We start from the raw sequence: 26,005 nt of genomic DNA, 5'->3' as shown, positions 1-26,005 counted from the left end.
GTCTATGGGCTGCCTACATATAAACTTCAAATAAGTAAAACAATATAAAAATAGACTTTCAAATCTTTATAGAACAAAAAGAAAACCATAGCAATCATTAAATACTTCTGCCTTTTCTTTACTCCTCCCACAGATAAATTCACAAATATAAAAACTGATGTACACTTATACTCTGAAGTACAAATCTCTGACAGTCAGGTGGTTATTGGGTTTGTTTTGTTCTGCGCAAAGTCACTCTGCTATGGGAAGCAGAGTATAGGCTCAATGGAGAATAATCATTACATACTGATTTTGCTTAAGAAACTGTTGTAAGAACATACAATAGTACATATACTTGTGATAATTACGTACTTCTTTTCAAAGTAAACAAAGCTTTTAGATTATAAACCTTTCAAAATTTATTTTTGAAGAGCTGTGAGGTGACTGTTAATTCAACTTCATTGGCAGTGATTTTTTTAAAAGATTTTATTTATTTGAAAGAGAGTTACACAGAGAGGTAGAGACAGAGAGAGGTGTCTTCTACCTGCTAGTTCACTCCCCAGATGGCTGCAACAGCTGGAGCTGCGCCGATTCGAAGCCAGGAGCTTCTTCCAGGTCTCCCACATGGGTGCAGGGGCCCAAAGACTTGGGCCATCTTCTGGTACTGCTATTCCCAGGCCATAGCAGAGAGCTGGATCGGAAGAGGAGCAGCTGGGACTCGAACCGGCGTCCATATGGGATGCCAGCGCTTCGGGCCGGGGTGTTAACCCGCTGCGCCACAGCGCCGGCCCCTGATTGACAGTAATTTGTCAGTAACCTGCTCAAAAACACCAAGCACGAGAAGGCTGTGTCCTTGTTCTCAGACAGGAAGGGCCTGATACCGCAGCAGGACCCAGCTGACCAACCTGGAACACAGGTGTGTGAACTGTCGGCTTGAACCACCTCCGAGGTGGTTTCCTCCAACCTGTGTTCCACCAATTTGACGTCTTCCAGATCATCTTCAGTGATGCTAATCAAGTGCCCCAGGCCTTCCTGCTGCCGTTTGGAATGTTGTTTTGATTTCCCACAACAGGTCCGCCTCTATGTAGCATCTTTAGTTTTCAACGCTCCAAAATGAGTCTACATTCTGATTCGGGTTATTAGTTCATCAAGTCGGCCCTTAAACTGGGTAGGGTTTTTTTTTTTTTAAAGTAGCATTTGAATACCTTTTCACATGCACTTCAAGTTATTTCATTTCAATCGCTCCTTTTAGGGTTGGGAAGTCTGAAACCCAGGAAACGACTCCCTCTAGCCACTAGGGGGCAGTCTAGACCAGGTCGACGCGGGCCCGCCTGCAGGCGCACGCGCACGCGCACATTCAGAGCTCCGCCCCTCTCTGCCGTCACTTCTCCCTTCTCGCCCCGCCCCGACCCGCCTGAGGGGCGGGGGAACAAGTAGTACAGAGTGTATGCGACCAATCCACGCGCGCCTCCGGAAAGCGGCTCTCCACAGCGGCTGATTAAGTCTAATGACGTAGCCACGCTCCAATCCACACGCTGGGGGCGGGGCTGAAGGTCGGCGTCGCTGAGGAGAGGGAGGAGTCCGACTGGTGGAAACACGTGACCCGGGCCTGCAGCCGGAAGCTACCTGTCTCGTAGGCAGCTCCTCAGGCACCTTAAGGCTGCGATGGTGAGTGAGGGCGCATGCGCAGGAGTGAGCGCCCGGGCCTCCCTGTCCAGGTTCCCCGGTCTTGGGTGGCCCCCTCCTGGGCCCGTACCCCACCGTCACCTCGAGTCCGCCCCGGGCCGAGAGGGATCTGGGAGGGCATTCGGGGCTGGGGAGTTCTCTGCGGGGCGGGGCGGGGTGCGAGGGGCGAAGGCGGGATGTGGGGGCCGGGAGTGAGCGCTGGTGGCGGCTCTGCAGCCCGAGTGGAGGCCGCGCAGAGGGCCAGGCTGGGGCGAGGGGCCTGCGTGCCGGCTGGCTTCTCACTGCCTGCATCTCTACCCACCAGACTTCGGCGCTGACCCAGGGGCTGGAGCGGATCCCAGACCAGCTCGGCTACCTGGTGCTGAGCGAAGGCGCGGTGCTGGCGGTGCGTCCCCGGGGAGGCAGGGCGGGGCCCAGCCTAGCGTCGTGGGTCCCCGTCCTCTGCCTTCGCCCCAGGAAGCCTTCAGTCGGTCCGTGCAGGCTTGGGCTCGCATCCGTTTTGCACTAAGTTACTAACTTTGAACCAGAGGCACACGCTAGGTATAGGTTTGTGGATAACGGACCCGACCTGCGTTTTTCCCTAGCCTATTTTTATTTTATTATTTACGGGGTTAGCGCTCTCGACGCTCCTGCACTAGGTAGAGAGACAAGGCTTCAGGTCCAAGGTGGAAAGCAACGCAAGTGGGAGAGACTGCTGAAGGGGTTCAGAAAACCACGCCTGGGCCCCGCGTGAGAACCTGAGCGGGGCAGATTTCTCGGGGAATTCAGCTGCGCGCACAGCAGGGGCGGCTGTAGATGAGCGGAAGAGTGTTCAGGGCCGGGAAGGGAGCACAGTTGCAGGGCTGGACGCTGCCCGGCGAGTGGGTGGTGGGTTCGTGTTGAAAAGACTTGGGGAAAGACAAGGATACGGTGAGGAAAGGATCCCACCACGGAGGACTTCCAAGGCCACGGTATTAACGCCTCTAGACCTAATGTTCTGTTCGTGGTGGGAGGACGGTGCTGGCAGGGGGGTGATCTGGTTTTGAGCCTGGGCTGGTGGCAGTGAGGAGCAGGGGTGAAGAGGTTTTAAAAGAGGAATCGATATCTTGGTAGTGACTAGATAAGTAGTAGAGGAGACATTTCTCCGTCCAGGGTTTGAACTCGGAAGCCTGGAAGAAGTGTTTCCCAAACAGGACATCAAGAAAGGAAGTTGACTGGGGGCGGTGGATAAGGGGAATTTTGATGGCCTGACTTTAGGCACCGAATTTGATACAGAATAGCAATTAACGTGAGTTGTTCTCAGTGCCTCCATGTAATCCTCACAAGCCCAGAAGATAGAGATCAGTGTCCCCAATTTAGGGATGCAAAGACTGAGGTACAGATGTCGAAGAACCCAGGGAAATAAGCATAACCTAGTGGGAGGCGCGTGTCAGCGAGGTGGGAGGTTGAGTCACCGGAAAAGAGGAAGCCCAGGCCACCACCATCACTTCCCCAGGGGGCGGGGGGCAGGGAGGGCTCCCACAAAGGCAGTGTGTGTTTTAGGTTCTGCAGACCGGGCAGTGGGGGAAAGCAGAGCACTGAACGAGCCGGTGGTGGGTAGGCACTGATGGTGGAGAGCGTGGACAGGGCGAGAAATCCACCTGAAGGGGTTGGAGAACTGTCTGGGAAGGGCTGTGGTCATTTCTCAGGGAGGCCCAGGATGGTAGGTGGGCGACCGCAGGGAAGTTTTCGGTCCAGTCACTGGGAAGATAGGAAGGGAGACCCTGTGCCTTCACCTCTGTCACCTCCCCCCTCTGCATGCAGTCGTCCGGGGACCTGGAGAATGACGAGCAGGCAGCCAGTGCCATCTCCGAGCTGGTCAGCACGGCCTGCGGTTTCCGGCTGCACCATGGCACGAACGTCCCCTTCAAGCGCCTGTCCGGTGAGCCCCAGCCCCTGCCCGTGGTGGTGGGGGTACCTCTAGAGGCTTCTCGGGGAAGACACCTTGCTCCTTCCCAGCACCTCCTGGGGTCCCTGGCTCAGCCACTTCCTTCCCTTGGTGATTGGCCCCGTGCCAGGACTGAGCGTGAGCACGCAGGAGATGGGAGGGATTGAACGCAGGCCGTTCCTCTTCCAAACGGAGCCCTGAACTGCAGACCTGCTTGGGTTCTGATCCCGGCCGATCTGTGTGGCACCTGCTAACCCTGCTCCCTTCCCTCCCCTGGGGCGGGGGAAGGTGTGTCTCCCCTCCAGTGGTCTTTGGAGAGCACACGCTGCTGGTGACTGTGTCGGGACAGAGGGTGTTTGTGGTGAAGAGGCAGAACCGAGGCCGGGAGCCCATTGACGTCTGAGCCTGCCCGAGGGTGAGGGGCAGAGCAGTGGATGTGGGGCCGGGGGCCTCTGACGAGGAAGACACACGTCCTCCGCCTCTTTCTTGGCTTGCTGCTAGAACTAAGGTCTTCCGCTCTCCCACCGTCCCACCCCTGTGGAAAGGCAGAGGCTTGGAGACTGCTGTGTTTTGGAGAATGGAGGCAAGGGGACCTCTGTCGTCCTTCCCTCCCTCCCAATAAACTTGCGGCTGATGTTCCTGGGCTCGGGGATGTGTGTCCTGGGGGGAGAAATGGCAGGGCGGGGCGGGGGGGGTCCTTCCACACGCTGGGCACACGCTGGGCATCAGAGAATGTGGCGGGGCTGGGAGCTCTGTGCAGGCACGGAGAGGGGAAGCCCCCTGCAGCCCTGCGGTCTCTGCGCCTTCCAGCAACACAGACAGCCATTCTTCTCCCTCCGGGACAGGCATTTAATAGGCTTACTTCAGATGGAAGCAGTAGTCGGAGAATAAGTTACAGGACGGACCAAAAAAAAAAAAAAACCCCAAAAAAACACAACAAACCACAACTTAAAGTGCTTCAGGCTGGCTGCCACCGTAAACATGAGGGGCAGGAGGAGGCCTCCTCGCTGTCTCCCCAGCCCCTGAGACAGGAGGGTCATTGTCGGGGTCCCTTTACCATCACCACCCTCTAATCTCAGCCCTGCGGGTGGGAGGGAGGGAACGAACACAAGAATGAGGAGAACACTTTGTAAACGTAGACCCAGGGTAAAGGGCAGGGGGCAAGGGAGCTCCTGGGGCCCTCGCCCCGGCCTGGGGGGGGGGGCCAGCCCCCCCCACGGGAACCGGGGCAATACTGTTGGCTTCACACTGCGGCCACACCCGCCCAGTTCCCGCTCTGCCCTCAGCCCTCCTCAGCAGACACAGACAGGCTGCCCTCCGGGGCCTCCTTGCCCACAGCGGAAGGCAGAGCCTGCGAGCCAGGACCGCTCCAGGGCTGTGGGCTTCCGGAGTGTGCGTGGGAGCAGCGCCGCGTGGTGCTACTTGACCGGCTCCACCACCAGGACCTTGCACTCGCGCTTGGCAATCTTGTCCAGAGAAAGCACAGCCTTGTCCGGGGGCAGGTAGAGCGGGCGGCCGACAGGGGAGGCCACTGGGGGCGTGATGGCCCTGCGCTCCATCACGCTGCCCGACCTGGGAGAGGGCAGAGAGAGGCCGTGGGCTGCGCTCAGAGCCGTGCCCCGCCCCGCCCCCTGCTCGGCCCACCCCGGTGCCGTACCTCATGAGGTGGCTGCGGGAAGGCTGTTGGTGGGAGAAGGACTGCGAGCGGCCCAGGCTTGCCTGGTGCCTCTCCACCAAGTCCCGGACGGCAGGGCTGCTCGGGCTGCTCTTGCGGGAGAGTGGCCGGGCCTCAGGCGGAGGGTGGGACACGCTGGCCGTGAACTGCAGCTTCAGTTTCATGTGCTGGCTCAGCTGGGGGGGGGGGGGCGGGGGGCGCGGGTCAGCACGGCAGCACAGCCTCCGGGGCCCGGACCCCTTTCATGACCTTTGGGTCTCCACGCCACCTGCCCTCTGCTCGGCTCGCTAGGGCTGCCCGTTCACCTTTCCCCACCGCACCATTCCGCAGTACCCAGCCCACCTCGAAGAGCCCTGTCCTCAGGGCCTGGAAGGCCACGCTGAAGGTGAGGGCGCTGCCCTTGCGGGAGAAGCCGAGGTTGTTGAGGGGCGTGTGGCAGACGATGGAGTCCAGGGCTGCCTGCATGGCGCGGCGCTCCTCCTCACACAGCTGCTTCCCTGGGGGCAGAGAACAGGGGCCGGTCAGCCCTGGACAGCGTGCCTCAGTCCCCAGCGCCATCAGCCGCCCAGTCTCACTGGGTCCCTGAAGTTATCCTGTGCAGTAAACTGGAAAAAAAAAAAAAAGTTATCTTTTGCTGCCAATCATAGATAACATGCGTTAACTATCCATGACATGTTATCTGTTCTACTTCAGAGATGAGCACGGAGGCCCAGAGAGGTTTAGTAACTTACTGTAGGTCATACAGCTAGCAAATGAGAGCAAGAGCTCACCAGACAGCACAGCTCCTTTGTCAAGTCACTCAGCCCCACTGCCTCGCTACCCTCCCTCTGTGACACTGGGCAGACCACCCGGGTACACAGCCCGAGCCAGCTGCCACGAGGCAGGCACCGTGGTGGGGCTGGCTCACCTCCACGGCTCCTTCCGTCCCCTCCCCTCAAGGGACCAGGCCCCAGCCTGGCAGCTGACCCACCGGCCTGTGCGTGCTCTGGGGTCCACACAAGCCTCACAGCAAGGAAGTCCTGCAGATTGTTGAGCAGCGTGTAGGTGACCGTGAAACGCTCGTAGGTCCGAACAGGGGATTCACAGGAAGCGGTCATCACAAAGCAGGGACGGTCCAGACGGACACTGGGCAGGCTAGGAGCAGGGAGAGAGGGAAGCTGGGTGTGTGTGAAGTAGCAGAGGCGAGTGCGGTGGTGCCTGGCCGGGGACGCCGCACACTCACCGGTAGTGGGTATAGATGCTCTGGGTGAAGGGCAGCTTCGGGGTCGACCACTGAACCACAGCAATCAGGGGCACCTCCAGGCCCTGCGGGAGGGAGAGGGCGACTCCATGTGTCTGAGTCCCCTCCCACTCTTAGCAAGCCCCCCCCTTGGCTTCCCACTTCCACTTTTTACTTCTTCCCTGAACACACCAGTCCCTCAGGCTCACCTCCTTGGCCCCTGGAGGGGGCTGCTCACCCCCTCTCAGCTGGAACAGGAAGTTGTGCTCCTCCAGGGCGCTAAGCGGGCAGGGGAAGCAGCCAGAGGTGCTGGGGAGCCGGCAGAAGGAGCCCATGGAGACCTCCCCCGACTGGTGGCTAGTTCGGAGGACAGGAGGACAGGGCGTGATCTCCCCACGCCGGAGCTCCGCTCCTGCCTCCTCCCCCACCCCGGACCTCACCAGACATTGTCCACCAGCAGCACGGAGCCGTCGGGCATGACAGGTAGATAGCTGGCGTTGAAGTTGGGGAGGATTCGGATGTCCCAGATGGAGATCTCCTCCTGGGAGGAGCTGTTCAGCACTGTGGGGCGGGACCCGCTCCGCTCAGGGTGGCCGGCCCCTCACCCCCCCATTTACCCAGAAGAAGAAAAGGACCCTGTTCCCCCCTGCCTGCCCCAGATGACCACCACCCAAGACTGGAGCTGGCCCATCTGCTCACCCTTGAGCACGGTCAAGTGTTTTCCAGCCACAGTGAACTGCCGGCATTTCAGAACGGGAGGGGGCAGCAGAGTCAGCAGGGTGCTCACTGCAGGAGAGGGCGAGGCAGGAATGGGTGTGGGCACAGACTCACCTCCCACCCACAGCTCTCACTCCCTTCTCCCCCATGAGGCTCGGCAGCATCACCCCTCCACTCTGTCTCCACGAGACCCCAGGCTCCAGCCTTTCCCCTCTGCACCCCCCCCCCCCCCACACACACACCTTGGGCCTTGAAAGCGCTCTGCTCTCCCCGGAAGGTCTCCCCGGGAGACCGGGTCTGCAGCAGGCGCAGGTAGCCTTGGTCTCTGACCTCTGGTGCCTCAACCTCTCGCTTCCACACGGTCACTACAATCTGGAAGCAGGAGACACAGGAGTCCAGGCAAGAGGCAGGCAGATGGCAGAGCCGGGGACGGTGTCTGAGCTGGGGCAACAGCTGCACCCCTTGTCGATCTTACCTTGGCCTTGGGCGTCCCTGGGGGCAGTCTATCCAGTGAAACAGTGAGTGGGAAGATGACCTCATCTGTGGACACGATTGGTTCCTCCACAGGCAGCTGGGGATGGGAAAGGGGAGGTCAGGGGAGTCAGCTGCAGCCTGCGGCGGCCCCTTTAAGGGCTGTTCAGCAAGCCCACCCCTCTCCTGCCTTCCGCCTCCCACGGTCCCGCAAGCACACGCCGTGTCCACCTCCCGTCCCGTCTTTGCCGCCCTGCAAACCGCCCCTCCGCCCCGGGCCGCGTCGCCCCACGCTCCTCACCGTGGTCGCTCCCCCTGAGGTAGCAGGGCCGGGGCCGTGAGTGAGAAGGGGGCTGCAGCCTCGGAACAGGCCCCCACCCCCCGGGTCCCCTCCCCCTGGGGGCTCGGGGTCCGGGTCGCCGGCGCCACCGCCCCCCGGCACCCCGCCTCCGGCGCTGACCGAGGCCAGGGCGGCCAGGGCGGTTGCCAGCTCTGCCCAGGCCCCTCGGGAGCCCAAGCCCGCGCCGCCGCCGGACCCCGCGCCGCCCCGGCAGCGCAGCACCAGCAGGAAGCGGACCGTCTCCCCCAGGTACAGGTGATTGCGCCGGGGCAGCAGCCGGTAGCGGCCCGGGTCTCCCGCCAGCTCCGCGCGCGGCGGCAGCGGCACGGCCGGGAAGTACATCGAGTAGTCGCACTGGGACTCCATGGGGCGGCGAGGGCGGCCCAGCACACCAGCCCGGCCCGGGATCGCGGGCAGCGACCCGGAACCGCGACCCGGCGGCGCCGGAATGGGAGCGCGGGGCCGGTGACTCGGGAGACGCCGGAAGCGGAAGGGAAGGGGCGTGGCCGCCGCGGCCCGGGGTCCGTGGGCTGCGGCGTGGAGGGGGTACGGGTGGGTCTGTGTGGGTAGCAAGACGGTGGAAGGAATTCCGCCCAACCCAGCTTCTCCCAGGATTCTCCTTCCCTCCCCAGTCCGCCCAGCAGAAATGAAGTGGAAGTTCCAAGTTATTTATTCATTCAACAAACGTTTGGCAGTGAAAGGAACAAACAGTTCAGTAACAAAATACCTCGTACAGAAGTGGACTTCTGTTTCCGACTCACCATGCCCCACACTTTCTCTGGCTCACTCCACTTTTGCTCCTCCCGGGGCGGGGGGGGGGGGGACTTTGGAGAGCACCACACGGACCTGCCTTGGGGCTGGGAAGGGGAAGGGGAGGGGAGCCCAGCCGCGGGCTGTCCAGGGGCAAAGGCCCGCAGGCATCCGGACAAAGTCCCCTAGTCCCTAGAGCCGCCTCTGACCCCCCTCAGCACAGCTGCCCTTCCACGCTGCCGTCTGTGGCTGATGCCTATGGGGAGAGCAGCCGTGATGCCTTGAGGGGCACGGAGACTGTCGGGGGGAACTGCTTGGCATCCAGCTTGTCCTTGTACTGTAGCTCCGGGGTGGCCAGGCGTTCACACTCCTCCCGGTCGTGAGGGCTCAGTCCGCTGCGAAGTCTGTAGCCTAACACTTTAGCTGATCCGAACTGGAAGGGGCGGAAGCGACGGTCAGAGATGTATTTGGGGTCTAAAGCCTCACCCCCTTCCAGGCAGTGTTTAGCCAGGGCCTCCCGGCGAGCCCTGAGCTTGGCCACAGCGCTCTCCAGCCGGCTCTGGCCGTACTGCTCTATCCGGGCCCACAGACTGCGGTTGAAGTGGACGTAGAGAGCCCAGTCCAGGTTGTTCCAGGCTCGGGCCCGAGCGGTCAGCTGCCGATCCTCAGGAGTCAGTCCACTGTTGCCGACGGTGTCGTGACCCTGCTCACCTCCAGCCTGGGCGTTGTGCACAAACCCCACCACATCGTCCAGGCCCCAGCACAGGGCATCTGCCAGCAGAACCAATGACTCATCAAAGTACTCAGCCACCATGACCAGGTCAAAGATGGAGTCCAGCCAAGCCAGACCCCACTGGATGAAGGACGAGGACCCCAGATCTAAAGAGGCAGGGCTGCCTGTCTGACCGCGGCCATCAGCAACAGTGGAAACAGGTTGGAAGACAGCATTGGGGTCTATGGTTTGGGCTCGAGGGCCAGTGGCAGAAGGCAAGATGTGTATCTCGGGGGCATTGGGGTCCCTGGGGGGATGAAGATTCCCTCTCTTGGGCCTCATCTCTGGGGGGAAGGGGAGGCCAAAGTCAAACCACAGTAAGTTGCGGGCGTAGTGGTCCCCACGGGCCCCAGATCGGTAGAAGGCTCGAGGATTGGCCAAGAAGGCAGCCAAGGACGGTGCCTTGCGGAAGGCCGATGAGGTGGATTTATAGTAGGAAAAAGCAGAGCGGGCCAGAGCCGCTGGGTCTCGGACAATGGAAAAGAAGAAGCTGTCCGAAGGCATGACCTGAAGGACCTGCAGAGGGACACAAAACAGATAAGAGAGAAGGAGCTGAGCCGGGAGAGGGTAAGAGCAAGCCAAGGACGCAGGGTCCCCAGCCTCCTCACCGCCCTGCTGAGAACCCACAGCTTCCTTCATGTCCTGCCCGCCCTCAGGCGCGTTACTTAACACCAGGAGACTCGATTTGCTAGTCTGCAGAATGGGGATAATCACATATCCACAGGTGGTTCTGAGGGCTATGGGAGAGATAAGAGGTATGAAGACACTTGGAACAAGCCCCTGAGGAACATGATTTTCTTTGGGCTTTTCCACTTTGCCAACAAAAACAGTTCTGGTGAGTGCCTGCCTGGAAACTTTTGGTTGGGGCTTCAAGAAAGGAACCGGGTTGGGGGGCTGTCACAGGCAATAGAGTCCTGGCGGGTGTAGCCATCAGGTAGGCAGGCCAGGCCAAGGATGGCTGCAGGACAAGGCACTTTCGAGGCCCCCAGAGCATGGTGGAGAGTGAATGGGACACGGGGGAGTCATGGCTCCTTAGTAGGGTGCTGCCTCAAGAACTGCAGTACGTGATTCCACTTCTCAGCAAGACAGTGGACATCAGGCTGAGCCACACCGTAACATGGCCCTCTAGGCTGATCCGTATCAGAACCTATCTCCTGACTCCTCCAAGGGTTTCTGCATGTGAAAATGGCTTTCATCCTTGAATCTGATACTCCTTGTGTCAGGAGAGAAAAGATGTTCTCCCAACATGCCACGTCTAAAGGGCAGAACCTGTGAACTCTCTCTGAAGACTGAGAGGAACAGTGAGGTGAGGAGAACAGTCAGTCTTTGGCGATCAGATGGACTTGTACAATCCCAATTCCGCCATGTGCTAATTGTAGGCCTTTGGGCGGGTTGTTGAGCTTCCCAGAGCCTTTACTCCCCCATTTGTAAATCCAGGTTAACACTTACCTGGAAGAACATGGACATACCTGGAACATGGTGGGTGCTCAATGAGTGATGGTCATGACAAAGGTCATTATTCCAGCCCCTAGAGAAGCCTACCTCAAAGTCCTGGCCTCGCTCTCAACGGTGGCTCCTCAGCTGCCGTCTCCGGCTTCAACAGGGTGTCTTTGCAGCCCTCGCTAGAGTTCTGCCACCTGCACACACTCTCCCTCTTACACACACGTGTGCACACCCACACACATGCACACCCAATCTTTTGCTTGTGCTCTTGCTCCTTCTAGAATGTCTCACCTCCTCCCTGCAAAGCCCCACCCACCTTTACTTTTAAGACCCACCTTTCCAGGAGCCCCACGTCTTTTGGTGGAAACCCTCCCCACAACCCCAAACACAAACACACATGCACGCCATGGAAGAAACTGTGACTTTGGAGAAAATGCACCTGGGTCCAATTCCAGTTCTGCTACCTTCAGTTAACGGAGGTCATTTGTGTAATTGCAGATGCTTAGAATCTCTTCCCGGCCAGATGTTGGCACTCAGAAAATATTCCGTCAAGGCTAGCTCCTTCCCTGTACGCTTTTATTTGCCCATTGGTTTTCCCTCCTGCAGGTGCCTGCGTGTGTCTGTGTGAGCACTAGTTCATGTGCTTGTCTCCCCCAAAGGAATGAGGCTCCAGTCGTGTCGCCAGCTTCAGCTGTGCTCACCCAGGGGTTGTCATACAGCTGAACCGCAGAATGTAGCAGGCATGGTGAGGAGTGGGAGAGGAAGACAGGAGGCAGAGAGAGAGCAGGTGCCCTGGCAGTGACACCACATAGAAGGGACACCAAGGAGGAGTGGAACAGCTGGCAGGAGAGTCAGGGCTGGGGTCTGAGTTGGCAGGGGGTTGACACCAGAGAATAAGTTGGTCAAGGAAAGAGACTGAAAGGGAGAAGGGGAGAACTCTGGCTCCCCGAGCCTCCTAGGGAAGGGGCATCAGAGGAGATTCCATCTCTGTGCTCTCATGTCCAGCTTGTGGGTGAAGCCTAGGGCACCCCCTAGGCCAGCGTCCCCCTCCCCCAATGCACCCCTCACCTCTTTCAGGTTGAACCTCATGTGGTGACAGAGGATGTGGAAGGGGGTCTGGGTGCCCACCCCGCCCTGGGGGCGGTAGCCTTTGACCCGAGAAGCCTGGAAAAGCCTTGGGTAGCCGAACTGGTAGCGGTCGGGGAGGGCAAAGCGCAGCCCGTGGCGGTCCCCATAGCGATGAAGCAGGTTCAGCACAGAGCTGCTCCCGGATTTATGTGTCTTCAGGAACACGAGTCGCTGCCGGGGTGGGCAGGACGAGACAGCTGGCCGTGGGGATGGGGCCCAGGGCTGTCGGAGCTGCAGCCCAGGGAGCCTGGGAAGAGATGGGAGGAGAAACATCCAGGCTCTCAGCAGCAGGTGGATGTCACTGCTTGGGAAAAGGGCAAGAGGGCGTGGAGCCGCCTCTGTCACAGCCCCAGGTGGAATGGGAAGGAGCAAGTGGGGGGACATCTATCAGGAGATGGGGACAAGAGGGGAACTCACCTCCTCTGGAAGGGGCCCCCCCAGAGCTGGAGGGCAAATCCAATGGTCATGAACACTCCCAGAGCCACCCCCAGGCTCCGAGGCCCCCAGAGCCTCATGGTCCTGGTGGAAAACAGAGGGCCCATGTGGCACAGGGAAGGGGGACCCTAGCGAGGGATAGAGCCAGCGCCAGGAGCAGAGGCAGAGACAGCCCGAGGCAGCCGTGCAGCCGCAGGAGGCACCGTCGGGAGATCGGGGGCTCATTCCCCAGGCCTGCTCGCAGCGCTGGTGCAGTCTGCCCCCTGAGTTAGCAGATTTTTGCCTCTGTCAGCGTCTAGAAGGGAAATGAGGGGGAAGGAGGAGAGTCTCAGGAGAGGGGTAGTTCCTTCTCTCCTGCAGTAGCTGAGTTGGGTCAGAGAGGGGACAAGGGAGATGCTCCTCTCTACCCAGGTCCTTCTAGGAGACCCTCCGGCTGCTCTGTCTGCTGCCGGCCTTTCTTGCCCCTTCTCCTCCCAAGTCTCCCCACCCCGCCCCCACAGTTCTCTCAGAGATTTAGAAGAGGAGAAAGGCAGAGACCCTGATCGCAATTGCAACAGCCAGTGAGACAGATCAGACCAGTCAGCGCATCCAGACAGGTCAGGGCATGGTCCAGCCCCAGGGCTTCCTCACGAGCGCCCCCCCCCCACCCCAAAACGGGAAAGAAGAGCCTCCTCTAAGGCCAGCAGGGGAAGCCATCCCGAGGGAGTGCGGGTCAGGCAGGACACAGGTTGATGGTCCCAGGCAGGAGGAAGGAGGTTAGACCTCCAGCAGTGACTTCATCACTGCACTGTGAACGGAGGCATCTGCTTTCCCGCTCTGGGCACAGGGCAGACCCCAGCGTGGGAGAGGGGCTGGGGGAGATTCGGGGTTACTTAGGAAGACCAGATCCCTGGACACACTTTCCAACCCCATCAGTGCACCTGGAGGAGGTTGAGAAGGTTCAGCTGAGGGGAGGGAGGGGGAGAGGAACAGAGACGGAGAGAGAGGGAGAAAGACACAAACACCGTTCCCGAGCTGCTTCCCAATCCACAGTCTGGCTCCGCCCCTTCGGATTGCAACCCACAATCGCAGACCGCAGCCCCTCCAAGGAGCCCAGACATCCCCTCCTCCCAGACGAGCCAGAGGTGACCCCAAGAAAGGAAAACCCGTATTTGCTACCCAGAGGTCCACCCCCTCTGGCATCACCCCCAACTCCCTTCACCAGTGCAGCCCTTGGGATCCAGCCGCAACTCCCCTACTCTGAATTCCTCATTTCCTCCTAATCTCTATCTTCTCCCGTACCCCCACCCCCACCCCCAGTGCCCTCCAGCTTTGGTAATTACTCAGTCTCCAGCCTTTTGTTGGTCCCCTCTGGGGTCTGATGAACACTTCCAGTCTCCTCCTGCAAATCCTAGCGGCCGTCCACCGGCCCCGGCCCCGGCTTCACATGCCCACTCACCAAGCGGCAAGGGGAGCGGCAGGGAAATCGGGTCGGGCCTGCCCGCCCGCCCCAGCCACCGCCCGGCTCCTCGCGCAGCTCAACTTTCCCCACAAACTTTCTCAGCACCCAGGCTCCTCCCCTCCCCTCCCTTTGTCCCGCCAGCCAGTCCAGGCAGCCGCTTTGCTTTGATAGCCTCCCCAGTCTCTCCCTCCCTGGATCTTTCCGACAGCACACCCAGCCCGCCCTTGCAAGACACCACTTCCCTCCTCCTTTCATCCTTAGGAATCAATTCTTTCTCTCGCCTTTCTGCAGAACAAAAGATTCTTTCAGGTGTGTGTGTGTGTGTGTGAGAGAGAGAGAGACAGAGAGAGAGAGGAAGAGAGAGCAGACATTGTCAGGGACCTGACAAAGTGCCCTGACCCTGAAAATGAGGTCAGAGGTGTGGTCACAGAATTTCCTGCTGTTCACAGGTGACTTTGCAGGTGCCAGAGGGGCTTCCTCACACAGTTCCGATTTGGTCCCCACACTGCTCCCCATTTGACGGATGAAGATGCTCAGGTCCAGAGGGGGAGTCCCTTGGGGGCATCCTCAGGCCTGCGCCCGGGAGCCAGGCTGAGACAAGGAGCCAGCAGACCCAGCACGGAGGTGGGCCTCGACGACGAAGGCACAGAAAGCCACACATGGGGTCCACGAAGTGTCATTTATTTGCAGAACAAACACTGATTCAAACACGGAACGTGGAATGAGGGGCTTGTGCAGGATGCCAGCAGCAGCCGCCATGAGACAAGCCCGGTATTTGTACTTCAGTTAAAGAAACGGGTGCTGAAACAACTCCGTGGAACGCAAGCACGTACACCCTCATCTCCTACTCACATCTCCCAGTCCCTGCCCTGTGCCCAGTCAGCACCCACCTTCCTCCCTTCCTGACACCAAGGGCCCCAGCCCAGAACCCCACCCCTCCCCCACTTCCAACTTCCTTAAAACCCCATCCCCCAACTGCAACTCTAAAACCCCCGTTTCTCCCCTGTAGAGGTTGATCTTAAGCCCCAGCCTTAGAGGGCTGGAGAGCACACCTCCTTCCTAAATAAATACCCGGCTCCCACCCCCCACCCGTTACCAAATGAAAAAATAAATATTGTCAACACCCACCCACCCCCAACCCCCCAGTGGGAATCTCCTGCATCTGGGGCCCCAGCCGTCCACCTGCAAGGTCTCACCTCCACCCTCTCTGCAGCCCCTTCGAGTCCTCCCCAGACCTGGCTGAGCCAAGAGAAGGGGAGAAGGCGCCAACGCTTCCAATGCCAGGGCACCCCTGCCCTGTTACCGTGGCCCCAGCAGGGCCAGGGCTGAGGGGAAGAGGATGAGGGCTGGCTGGGGGTGGAAAACAACAGACGCCCCCCCACTCCTGCTCCTGCCCTGGTTGGAGCGGGAGCTGCCTCCTCTACTCCCTGGGCCCTCTCTTCGAGGAGGGAGAAGGGGCCGGCCGAGCGGGGTCAGGGTTTCTGCGCCCGCCTTCCAGTCATCTGCATACTGCTGTCCCCCACCAGAGCCGCTGGCATCCTCATCTGTGGGGAAACACGGACATGGGGTGGACCGATGGGAAGTGGGAAAGGGGCAGGCAGTGCGCGACAGCGAGTCGGGGACAGGGAGGGGCCGGACAGCAGACACGGGGGTCAAAGGGTGAGACACAGAGACAAGGAGGGAGGATACACAGGGGAGGACCGAGGACACAACAGAAGAGAAAGGGGAAGATGAGCGCCCGTGCCGGCTTCTCCGTTTGGTAAATTCCACCCTGGGGAGTCAGCCGAGTGTCACCGCACCGGGCTTGCCCTCCTCCCCCAGGCTGCCAGCCCCCACTCTGCCGGCTGCTCTGATGTTTCCGTGTCCGCCCGAGGGCCGCGTGCACTCAGAGGTAGAGACCCACTCACTTCCCTCCGCCCTTACCTTCAAGGTGAGCAGGTAAGCGCCCAGTACGCTAACTTATCAGGCAAAGGAGGGAACCGCGGGGCGAGGGGGGAGGGACTCAAAGGCAAGGGGAGGGGTGCGGGAACTGGGGCCCTGGGTCTCACCGTCGTCGTGCCTGTCCAGGTCGTGCCCCAGCGCGGCCGCCTTCATCCGGGCTGTGGCTGCCCGGAGCTGCAGCCGCCGCCGCCGCGTCGGCAGGTCGGGACCCGAGGCATCCACCTCCAGCTCGGGGTTGTTGAGCTGCTCGGCGACGGAGCTCCCGACCACAGGTGGCAAATACCTGTGAGCATAGCAGCCGGGAAGGCTCCCGCCGGTCCGCGCGGCCCCGCCCGGTCCTCTCCAGCCCCATCCGGACGCCCGGCTCTCACCGGCCCCGCCCAGTCCCGGTCCAGCAGGGTGCCGCCTCCTGAGAGATGTCCACCGCCATGCGGGAGTCCCCGCACACCGTCGTCGGCAGTCCAGTCCAGAAGCCCCGCGCCCGGCCCAGCCGTTCGCGGAACTCCCACACCTGGGCAAGCGGGAGAGCACCATGGCGCTCGCCCTCCTGCTGCCCCAACCCCCCAGACTGCCCTGCCCATCCACCTGCCGCCCCGCCCCTGCAGACTGCCCCGCCCATCCACCTGCAACCCCTTTCTCCCACCACCTGCTACTCCGCCCAGGTCCCGCCCCCGCCCGCCGCTCACCAGGCGCTGCATGTTGGTGCCTGCTGCCGTCGTGGGCCGCTCCTCCTCCGCGCCCGGTCTCCATGGTCGGCCGACCTCTTCCCGAGGCGCTGGGGCTCGGCGGTGGCGGGTCGATATCGGGTGGGGGTTCCCACATTGCTGAAAAACCTGTGGCACAGGCAAGAGCCCTCACACCCAAACCCTTTGGCGAAATCCCACAGGTACACAGCACTGTCACCCTGACATCCCACACTGTACCCCCACCCCAGGCCTCCCCTCCACCCTTCTCTCCCCTATACCTGGACTCACATCCACACCGTCCCCACCCAGGCCTCCCCTCTACCATTCCCTCCCCCTATACCTGGGCTCACACCCACACCGTCCCCCACCCAGGCCTCCCCTCTACCATTCCCTTCCCATATACCTGGGCTCACACCCACACCGTCCCCACCCAGGCCTCCCCTCTACCATTCCCTCCCCCTATACCTGGGCTCACACCCACACCGTCCCCCACCCAGGCCTCCCCTCTACCATTCCCTTCCCATATACCTGGGCTCACACCCACACCGTCCCCCACCCAGGCCTCCCCTCTACCATTCCCTTCCCATATACCTGGGCTCACACCCACACCGTCCCCCACCCAGGCCTCCCCTCTACCATTCCCTTCCCATATACCTGGGTTCACACCCACACCGTCCTCCACCCCAGGCCTCCCCTCCACCCTTCCCTCCCCTATACCTGGGCTCACACCCACACCGTCCCCCACCCAGGCCTCCCCTCTACCATTCCCTTCCCATATACCTGGGCTCACACCCACACCGTCCCCACCCAGGCCTCCCCTCTACCATTCCCTCCCCCTATACCTGGGCTCACACCCCACCGTCCCCCACCCCAGGCCTCCCCTCTACCATTCCCTTCCCTATACCTGGGCTCACACCCCACACCGTCCCCCCACCCAGGCCTCCCCTCTACCCTTCCCTCCCCTATACCTGGGCTCACACCCACACCGTCCCCCCACCCAGGCCTCCCCTCTACCCTTCCCTCCCCTATACCTGGGCTCACACCCCACACCGTCCCCCCACCCAGGCCTCCCCTCTACCCTTCCCTCCCCCTATACCTGGGCTCACACCCCACACCATCCCCCCACCCAGGCCACCCCTCTACCCTTCCCTCCCCTATTCCTGGGCTCACATCCACACCGTCCCCACCCAGGCCTCCCCTCTACCATTCCCTCCCCCTATACCTGGGCTCACACCCACACCGTCCCCCCACCCAGGCCTCCCCTCCACCCTTCCCTCCCCTACACCTGGGCTCACACCCCACACCATCCCCCCACCCAGGCCTCCCCTCTACCCTTCCCTCCCCTATTCCTGGGCTCACACCCACACCGTCCCCACCCAGGCCTCGGCTCCTCCCTTCCCTCCCCTATACCTGGGCTCGCACCCACACCGTCCCCCCACCCAGGCCTCCCCTCCACCCTTCCCTCCCCTATACCTGGGCTCACACCCCACACCGTCCCCCCACCCAGGCCTCCCCTCTACCATTCCCTCCCCTACACCTGGGCTCACACTCACACTGTCCCCACCCAGGCCTCGGCTCCTCCCTTCCCTCCCCTACACCTGGACTCACACCCACATTGTCCCCACCCAGGCCTCAGCTCCTCCCTTCCCTCCTCCGTACCTTTTCTGTCACCTTCACGCTGTTCTCCTGCAGATACATCAGACCTTCTGAGACCTTCACCCCAATGGACTCAGTTGCCAGCTCAAAGGAAAAAGGGCCCTGGAGCTTTTCAGCCAGGAGCAGGAGGCCGTCTGGGAGGAGGGGGTGGAAGAGCAAAGCTGTGTTTGGGGTGACGGGTAACTAAATGTTCCTGCGGATCCCCACAGGGCCTTGGTGGCGTGTTGGGGGGCAGGTTCTCAGGAGCAAAGAGCCCTCCTCATGTTGTGGCTTTAGACCCCTCCCCAGCTCACCCCCCACTCCTTGGAGAGAGCCCTGCTCCCAGCCCTCCTCAGGGCCCTCCTCCATCCCATCCCCTCACCCAGGTAGTCATCCCAGTCAGGCTCCAGTCCCCTGTTGCTCAGACAGCCATGGACCACGTTGAGGCAGAAGCCCCTGCAGGGCAGAAGCGAGGGGACTCCCCGGCAAAGGGGGCAGCCGACCAGACGCATCAGAGCCTGGCTGCAGCTCTCGGACACCGGCACCTGGGGACGGAGAGTGGGGCTGTGTCATCTGCACACTGTGTGGCCGGGCACAGACAGACGCCAAATGCCCTGCCTCACCTTCCCTGGGCTCCGTGTGGACAGCTGGGTGTGAGGGACTAGGGCTCCCACCTGACAGCAGGTGAGACCACAAGGGAGGCTCCCAGCGGCCAGGTCACAGGCACTGCTGAATGGAAAGGTGGTGGAGATGAGGGACGAGAGGGAGCCCCTGACGGTCAAGGAGGGAGGAGGCAGAAAGGAGACAGGAGATGAACTGAGGAGTCAGGGAGAGAGGTTGGGTGGTGGGGAGAGGCCAAGCCAGGAGTCCCGCCTCCGGCACAGGGGAGGAAGAGTCACTGGGAGGTCTTGGGGACACAGAGGAGCTGATATTCCAACCTCAGACTGCTACAGAGAGCAGTCCTTAGGGGACAGCAGGGTGTCTGAGTCATCAGAGGGCATGGAGGGTCAGAGGTGGTAGGTCATGGGTCATGACCCTGTAGAGCCAGGTCCAGGCACCAGCCCCCCTCCCACTGCCCAAACACACATCCTGATTTTCTCTGGGGCACCAGGCCAGGAGGCTGATACAGGCAGGCCCAGGTCTCTGCCGTCAGATGGTGCCAGTCTCTTTCTCACGGGGTCTCCCACATCTGCCTCTCCCTCCCTGGGCCATGCCCCCACCCAGGCCTCCTTCTAACCTTAAGCGCTTCTCTGACCACATTTCGTCCAGTCTCCAGGCCCTGGACAAAGGCCCGGGCAGCCACCAGGGAACGGGTTATCTAGGGGAGAGGAAAGAGGGTGAGAGAAACCACAGAGTTGTCAGGGGTCACTCCAGTCTCAGGCCAGAAGGCTTTACCAAGGGGGTAAGCAGCAGCGGTCATCAGGCGTGTGGGGTTGTCTGGGGGTGGGTAGCGAGTAGCAGGTGCAACAGAGAGGCAGACTCAAGAGACCCACAGGAATCACAGCCCAGGAGGACAGAGGGGAATGGGGCTTGGGAAGACATAGAGGGATTGTGTTGTAGGGGGCTTGGAGGTCAAGAGACTGCAGCTCAGGACAAACACTGACCGGGATGGGGGGGCAGAGCTCTGCCACGCGTGGCTGAGAAATGTTAACCTCTAGGAGCCCCAGCGTTTTCCTGTGTACAGTAAAGGTACTACTATGTGCCTCTCGGAGTCATGAGTTAACTGAGAAACTAAGTGGAAGTGCCTCTCAACATGCAAGGCCTGTTTCAGTTAGACGAGGCACAGGAAGTCAAGATGTTAGGATTAAGGAGAGGAGGTGGCGGGAAGGTGGCTGGGGCCAGGAGCGGGTGAGTGTCGACGTGAAAGTAGGGTGCAAAAGGGAAGTGAGGGGCGCCCCGTTAAAGTCAGGCAGAGGTGACTGAGGCTGCAGAGGGGGGTCACCGGCCCAGACAAGGCAGAGTAGGGGAATCCCCAGAGCAGGGGTTGCTGGTTAGAGGTGAGTGGTGCACAGGTGGGAGTGGCTGGAGCTCAGGCCTCGGGATCCCTCACCTGCAGGCGGAGGCGGCGGGGTGAATCCCCGAAGGGATGCAGAGAGCCATCAGTAGCTGAGGCCAGGCGTGTGAGGCACAGCAGGAAGTCAGGGGAGAATCTGCGCTGGGGGTGCAGCAGGGGGAATGCTCTCTCCAGGAGCTGGGCCCAGAAATCCGCCAAGATGTCATCTAACCCCTCACCAGACTTTGCATAGTAGTCTCGCAGCTGAGAGAACAGGCCATTGAATATGGAGGCGTGCTGGGCATACAGGCGGCCGTAGGAGTGGGAGAAGAGCTGGGCCAGGGAGTGCTGGGATATTGAGAGCATCTCCTGAAAGAACTCTGCGGTAAATGCAGGGGACGGGGTGGGAGAAGGCCGACGACGACGGGCAGAAGAGTGAAAGGGAGGCGGCAGGAGGGGATGGGGAGAGAAAAGACAAGGGAGTTAGAAACTGAGCGACTCAGAGACCTGGGCAGTCTGCGTGAGGGAGCACAGGGCACCAGAGAGACCCTGGGGATGGGGATGGCAGGGCTAAGCTGGGTTAGGAGGGGCTGCAGGACAGGAAGCATGCTGGGGTCAGAAGCACAGAGCAGAGGTGAGAAGGGGGTTTGGGGACCCCAGGTCCTCACCATTAAATTTCCTGTGCCGGGCCGTCAGGGAGTGAACCAGGAAAGAGCCGCTACCCTCCACCAGGCCGCGGAAGGTGGCCTCGGTGTCCCTGATCAGCCTCTGCTCTGTCTCACTGGAACAGCAGGTGTACTCCTGGGGACAGACCCGGAGGTGCTCACCTGGACAGAGGAGACGTGGAGGACCAGTGGGATGTGACAATGTGAAATTCCTTCTGTCTCCCACCTTTCTCTGCGGGCTACGCCTTCTCTTCCACCTCTCTGGCCCGTTTTCTATTGTCTGCCCCCTACCCCCTCCTTATCATCCCTTCACCCATCCTAAGTCCACTTCCCATTAGCCATGGGTTTGACAGCCGTCCTGCGGGCCACAGCAGTGACCACAGTGTCCTCAGGTGACCCTCCCCACATCACACACCCCAGTCCCCAAGGGGCTCGGACAGCTTCTACAGGGTGAAGAATGGGGTTTGGAGGGGTGAGGTTATTTGTTGAGCAAGAAAGTATTCTCTTAGAAGGGGCTCACATAGTGGGGGGCATCTGGCTGTGAAGAAAGAAACAGACAAGGGGGTGCTAATGACCAGGAAGGGATTCCTGGGGTGAGGGTGGAGTAAGAGCTATTATATGAACAGGAGGCTTATAGTGATCCTGGGAAGGAAGTTGCAGGAGGAGAGGTATTATTGTGGGATGGGAAGATTGTCATAACGGTCACTCTGAAAGGGAAAAGAGTTATTGTGAGATGGGGAGGAGCCCCCCCTGCCCCCCACCCCCAATTCTCTAGTCTTCCTCTTTCTCCTCACCTGAGATCAGGGTGGAAGGGATTAGGTTTAAGCTATATCTCCGCGCCCCCAGCACCTGCCGGGTCTCTGCACAACTCCGGGTGACCTTTGCCTCGCTCCCGGGTCCGGGGCCAGGACCGGGACACAGAGGCAGCAGCAGAAGCAGAAGAGGTCGCAGCGCGGACATAGCTGCAGCCGCCCCGGGACGGCAAAGTGGGTCCTAAGGAGGAAAGAAGAGCCGCCCGAGCGCCACAAGCTGGGTCTCGGCTGCGGAACTGCTCCACCGGCCAGAGAAGGAGCGCGACCCCCGAAAACTCAACACTCAGCACGGTAGCCGGACCAGGCGGCATCGGCGGAGACAATGGGAGCCCGGAGCCGGACAGGGGGCGGGGCCCGAGGCGGGGCCGCGCCAATGACGGGAAGCAGCCGGCCTCGGGGGCGGGGTCAAGGGAGAAACGAAGCCAATGTGGTAGGAGAGCTCGGCCAGGGGGCGGGACACGGACGCTCTGAGGAGGTTGGCGGAGTAGGGGCGTGGTCTTTCTTGGGGGCGTGGCGATTTGGCTCGAAAGGCGGAACCCTGGTGGAATGTAACCTATGGTAGTTGAGAAGCCAAACCGAAGGGGCTACTACCAGTCTAGTCCGGCGGGGAGGGATTTTGGAGGTAGAAGGGGCGCGGCCTGGGAAGGGCGGGGCTAAAGCGAGCGGCCCGCGCTCTCGAGCCCACGTGACAGGGCGGAGCTCCTGAGGGCCAGTGGCGGCTCGACGCGGCCGCGGCGGCGTGACTGGAACGTGATAAGCACGCGCTCGCATGCTCCTCGGCCTCGCGACCATTACCAGGCCGGCGGGGAGGAGGGGAGGGCGAACCGTTAGGCTCGCGCCTGCGCACAGTGTGCCTTGCGCCTGCGCACAATGTGCCTCGTGCCTTCCCGCGTTTTTCCAGACTCTTCAGCCATCGGAAGGGAGGCGGCGTGAGCCGCTGTGCCGGAGGTGGGGGTCACTAAAGAGACCTGGGACGGTGACCTGTGGCCCACCCTGCCCACCCAGAAGTCCCGCTGACAATTCGGACAGTAAGGTTCCTCTTTGGCCCCAGTGTAGGCCCTCCCCCCACCGTCGGGACCCTGAGACGGGAAGCCGCCCCCGGCCGGGCCTCTGTGGCCTCCGCCATGGAGGCCATAAATCCGGCCCGCAGCCCCTGAGAGAGGCGTAGTGCCCCCGCGTGAGCGGCTGGACAGCTCCTCCGCGGTCAGGCGTGACGTGGCTGTCCCCTGTGGAAAAACAGGACGCGCGCCTCCCCCCCCCCCCCCGTCTCCCCGCGTTTCCTACACCCCCAAATCGTTTAGCGCTTCCCGTCCTGCCCCACGTGGAGTCAAGTTCCGGCTTTCTAGAAATGACCGTATGGGTCCTTTGTCCGGCGTTAACCGCGAGGCGAATTCTGTCGCCCCCGCAGCTGGGGGCGGGGCGGTGCTTCACGCGCCCTGGAGGCCACGGCGTGTCTAATCTCTCGATGCTGTGGGTGGGCGCTTAGTCTTGTTTGGGGGCAGCGTTCTGCTTTCCCCCAGGGCTGGGGTGGGGCGCCGCGGCCTAGTCGGAGCTCCCGGGCCCTTTGCTCTCTGCAGCCGGCGCGCCATGCCCACTCTGCGGTCGTCCTCCTCCCCGCTGAGTACAGCCACGGGCGGCTCCCACGCCTGGTCGTTTTCTCCTGGCTCCTCCACCCCCCAGCCCTGCGATGACAGAGACTCGGACCAGACCTCGCAGGGGTGAGTGGGTTGGGCGAAAAGGTGGTGGTGGGGTTCCCTGGTCTGCCTGAGCTGGGCCTGGCCAGGAGAACTGCTGTGCTCAGCTGGGGGCGCCCCCAGCCCTGTGTGCTGTGTTGTGGGTGCCAAGAATAACCCGTCTTGCTCTGACTCCTTTTCTTGGACGAGTTTCTAGGTACAGCCTGTTAAGTGCGGGGACTGGGAGGTGAAGGTAGGGAACTGAATCCCTCTAGTTGTTGCCAGCTGTATTGTATGTGCTATTTTAGTTGATGGCCTGTCGTTCTCACTGGGGAGTTTGTAAGTTGTTTCATCTGTTCTTAATTATAGATTATCATTGATTAGATTGTTCTGTGACGGTTGTAATACTATGGGGGAGTCCTCGGAAAGCTCATGGAAACGTGAGTCATGAAAAAAAAGTGTTAATTTGGAGGACCAACATAAACCTTTTTAACTTGAAAGGCAGAGTGACAAGGAAAGACATTCCATCAGCTGGTTCACTCCCTAAAATGGTTAAGTGTGGGACAGACAGGAGCCAGGAGCCAGAAACTCCGTCTGAGTCTCATGTGGGTGCTAGGTGGCCAAGCACTTGAACCATCATCTACTGCCTTCCCAGGTGCGTTAGCAAGAAGCTGGGATTTAAACTGGCACTCAGCTATAGGATGCCAGGCTGCAAGCAGAGGCTTAACCTGTTGCACCACAGTGCTCGCTCCAAACGTATTTTTTTTTTTTAAAGGATTTGAGAGGTAGTTTTTTTGTTTGTTTGTTTGTTTTGTTTTGTTTTGTTTTGTTTTTTTGACAGGCAGAGTGGACAGTAAGAGAGAGAAAGGTCTTCCTTTTTCCGTTGGTTCACCCCACAATGGCTGGTGCACCGCGCTGATCCGAAGCCAGGAGCCAAGTGCCTCTCCTGGTCTCCCATGCGGGTGCAGGGCCCAAGGAATTGGGCCATCCTCCACTGCCTTCCCGGGCCATAGCAGAGAGCTGGACTGGAAGAGGAGCAACCGGACAGAATCTGGCGCCCTGACTGGGACTAGAACCCGGGGTGCCAGTGCCACAGGTGGAGGATTAGCCTAGTGAGCCGCAGCGCTGGCCAAGAGGTAGTTTTAAAGACAGAGCGGGAGACAGATAGCGTGAGGTGTTTGATCTGCTGGGTCACTCCCCAAATGGCTGCAACAGCCGAAGCTGGGCCGATCCAAAGCCAGGAGCCAGGAGCTGCTTCTGGGTCTCCCATGTGAGTGCAGGAGCCCGAGGCCTTAGGCCATCTTCTGCTTTCCCAATCATTAGCAGGGAGCTGGATTGGAAGTGGAGCAGCCAGGACTCCAACACCCATGTGGGATGCCGGCTCTGCAAGCAGAAGCTTAATCTACTGGGCCACAGCACCGGTCTGCCCCCCAACCCCCCCCCCAAAAAAATTGTTTTTTAAATTGTTTCCTGTGAATTTTTTGAAGTGCCCGTGTGTGTGTGTGTGTGTGTGTTAATCCTTCTGGGGAGGGATTAATACAAGGTCTGCTTTAGTTGCTGGTTATTTTTAATTGACCCTCTCTGAATCATTTCTGTTTCTGTCAGTGCTGCTGGTGTAGACCAGATTATAACAGTGTTGTACAGCTTCACACTGATCAAAATCTGCGGTGGTATTTCAAAAGGTGAACTATAATTCCTAGCACATATTAACCTCCTGTTTGAGTGATACGTGACTTCCTGAGACTCACTGATTTTTCTCCACAAAAAGCAGTGGTCTCTGCTTGTGAATATCATTTTTAAAAAAGATTTATTTATTTGAAAGTCAGAGAAGGAGAGACAGAGACAGAGAGGTCTTCCATCCGCTGGTTCACTCTCCAATTGGCCGCAACAGCCGGAGCTCTGCCAATCCGAAGCCAGGAGCTTCCTCTGGGTCTCCCACATGGGTGCAGGGGTGCAAGAACTTGGGCCATCTTGCCGGCGCCACGGCTCACTAGGCTAATCCTCCGCCTGCAGCGCCAGCACTCCGGGTTCTAGTCCTGGTTGTGGCACCGGTTCTATCCTGGTTGCCCCTCTTCCAGGCCAGCTCTCTGCTGTGGCCCGGGAGTACAGTGGAGGATGGCCCAAGTGCTTGGGCCCTGCAACCGCATGAGAGACCAGGAGGAAGCACCTGGCTGGCTTCGGATTGGCACAGTACGCCGGCTATAGCGGCTTTTTTTGGGGGTGAACCAATGGCAAAGGAAGACCTTTCTCTCTGTCTCTCTCTCTCTCCCTCTCGCTAACTGCCTGTCAAAAAAAAATTCACATTCCTTAAAAAATAATTAAAAAAAAATAACTTGGACCATCTTCCACTGCTTTCCCACGTCATAGCAGAGAGCTGGATCAGAAGTGGAACAACCGGGTTTTGAAGTTGACTGGGTGCCGGCATGGCAGGCAGTGGCTTTACCCACTATGCCACAGTGCTGGTCCTGTGAATTTCATTTGATTCTCATATTCAGAGAAGAGTATTAGGAAAGGGCTGTTCTTGTACTCACTCCAGTTTGTCTGTCTTCATCTCTTTTGCTTCCAAGTGAAAGTTTTCCTTTAAGACTGCCCCTACTGGGGCCTGTGCTGTGGTGTAGCCAGTAAAGCTGCAGTCTGC

At 60.1% G+C, this 26,005-nt stretch overlaps 5 protein-coding genes across 8 annotated transcripts in view; 2 read left to right on the top strand and 3 right to left on the bottom strand.

Annotated features, from left to right (window-relative positions):
• Window positions 1-1,540: 1,540 nt before the first annotated feature.
• LAMTOR4 (late endosomal/lysosomal adaptor, MAPK and MTOR activator 4) lies at window positions 1,541-4,215 on the top strand. Of its 2 annotated transcripts, none has more exons than XM_062179776.1 (4): window positions 1,541-1,647; window positions 1,970-2,050; window positions 3,448-3,565; window positions 3,877-4,215. In XM_062179776.1, the coding sequence occupies exons 1-4, from the start codon at window positions 1,645-1,647 to the stop codon at window positions 3,972-3,974; spliced, it is 300 nt and encodes a 99-aa protein (XP_062035760.1). In that variant the 5' UTR covers window positions 1,541-1,644; the 3' UTR covers window positions 3,975-4,215. The 2 variants fall into 2 exon arrangements, with proteins under 2 accessions (XP_062035760.1, XP_062035762.1); XM_062179778.1 differs by having other exon boundaries at window positions 3,860-4,215.
• Window positions 4,216-4,407: 192 nt separating this feature from the next.
• Window positions 4,408-8,428, bottom strand: TRAPPC14 (trafficking protein particle complex subunit 14). The gene is made up of 11 exons (XM_062180521.1): window positions 7,955-8,428; window positions 7,658-7,753; window positions 7,425-7,554; window positions 7,165-7,251; window positions 6,906-7,026; window positions 6,675-6,822; window positions 6,469-6,551; window positions 6,217-6,380; window positions 5,589-5,743; window positions 5,229-5,422; window positions 4,408-5,143 (listed from the first exon to the last, which is right to left on the bottom strand). Exons 1-11 carry the CDS (start codon window positions 8,357-8,359, stop codon window positions 4,990-4,992), a joined length of 1,737 nt encoding a protein of 578 aa, XP_062036505.1. The 5' UTR covers window positions 8,360-8,428; the 3' UTR covers window positions 4,408-4,989.
• Window positions 8,429-8,645: 217 nt separating this feature from the next.
• On the bottom strand, window positions 8,646-14,050 carry GAL3ST4 (galactose-3-O-sulfotransferase 4). Of its 3 annotated transcripts, none has more exons than XM_062180409.1 (4): window positions 13,960-14,050; window positions 12,504-12,816; window positions 12,027-12,333; window positions 8,646-10,031 (listed from the first exon to the last, which is right to left on the bottom strand). In XM_062180409.1, exons 2-4 carry the CDS (start codon window positions 12,626-12,628, stop codon window positions 9,000-9,002), a joined length of 1,464 nt encoding a protein of 487 aa, XP_062036393.1. In that variant the 5' UTR covers window positions 12,629-12,816; window positions 13,960-14,050; the 3' UTR covers window positions 8,646-8,999. The 3 variants fall into 3 exon arrangements, with proteins under 3 accessions (XP_062036393.1, XP_062036392.1, XP_062036391.1); XM_062180408.1 differs by having other exon boundaries at window positions 13,844-14,043; XM_062180407.1 differs by lacking the exon at window positions 13,960-14,050 and having other exon boundaries at window positions 12,027-12,596.
• A 1,071-nt stretch (window positions 14,051-15,121) lies between these two features.
• Window positions 15,122-21,995, bottom strand: GPC2 (glypican 2). Its single transcript, XM_062180174.1, has 10 exons — window positions 21,677-21,995; window positions 20,886-21,044; window positions 20,275-20,597; window positions 19,462-19,542; window positions 18,607-18,769; window positions 18,249-18,379; window positions 16,590-16,736; window positions 16,275-16,414; window positions 16,011-16,186; window positions 15,122-15,506 (listed from the first exon to the last, which is right to left on the bottom strand). Exons 1-10 carry the CDS (start codon window positions 21,840-21,842, stop codon window positions 15,262-15,264), a joined length of 1,731 nt encoding a protein of 576 aa, XP_062036158.1. The 5' UTR covers window positions 21,843-21,995; the 3' UTR covers window positions 15,122-15,261.
• A 1,287-nt stretch (window positions 21,996-23,282) lies between these two features.
• Window positions 23,283-26,005, top strand: part of STAG3 (STAG3 cohesin complex component) — a 31,766-nt gene continuing 29,043 nt past the window's right edge. The window contains exon 1 of the mRNA XM_062179760.1: window positions 23,283-23,412. The gene's annotated coding sequence lies outside the window, so the exon portion shown is untranslated. The remainder of the gene's footprint in view (window positions 23,413-26,005) is intronic.

Source organism: Lepus europaeus, chromosome 21 (assembly GCF_033115175.1).
Source record: "Lepus europaeus isolate LE1 chromosome 21, mLepTim1.pri, whole genome shotgun sequence".
Classification (NCBI taxonomy): domain Eukaryota; kingdom Metazoa; phylum Chordata; class Mammalia; order Lagomorpha; family Leporidae; genus Lepus; species Lepus europaeus.
The sequence above is the reverse complement of the archived record's forward strand: the minus strand, read 5'-3'. Positions and strand labels throughout refer to the sequence as shown.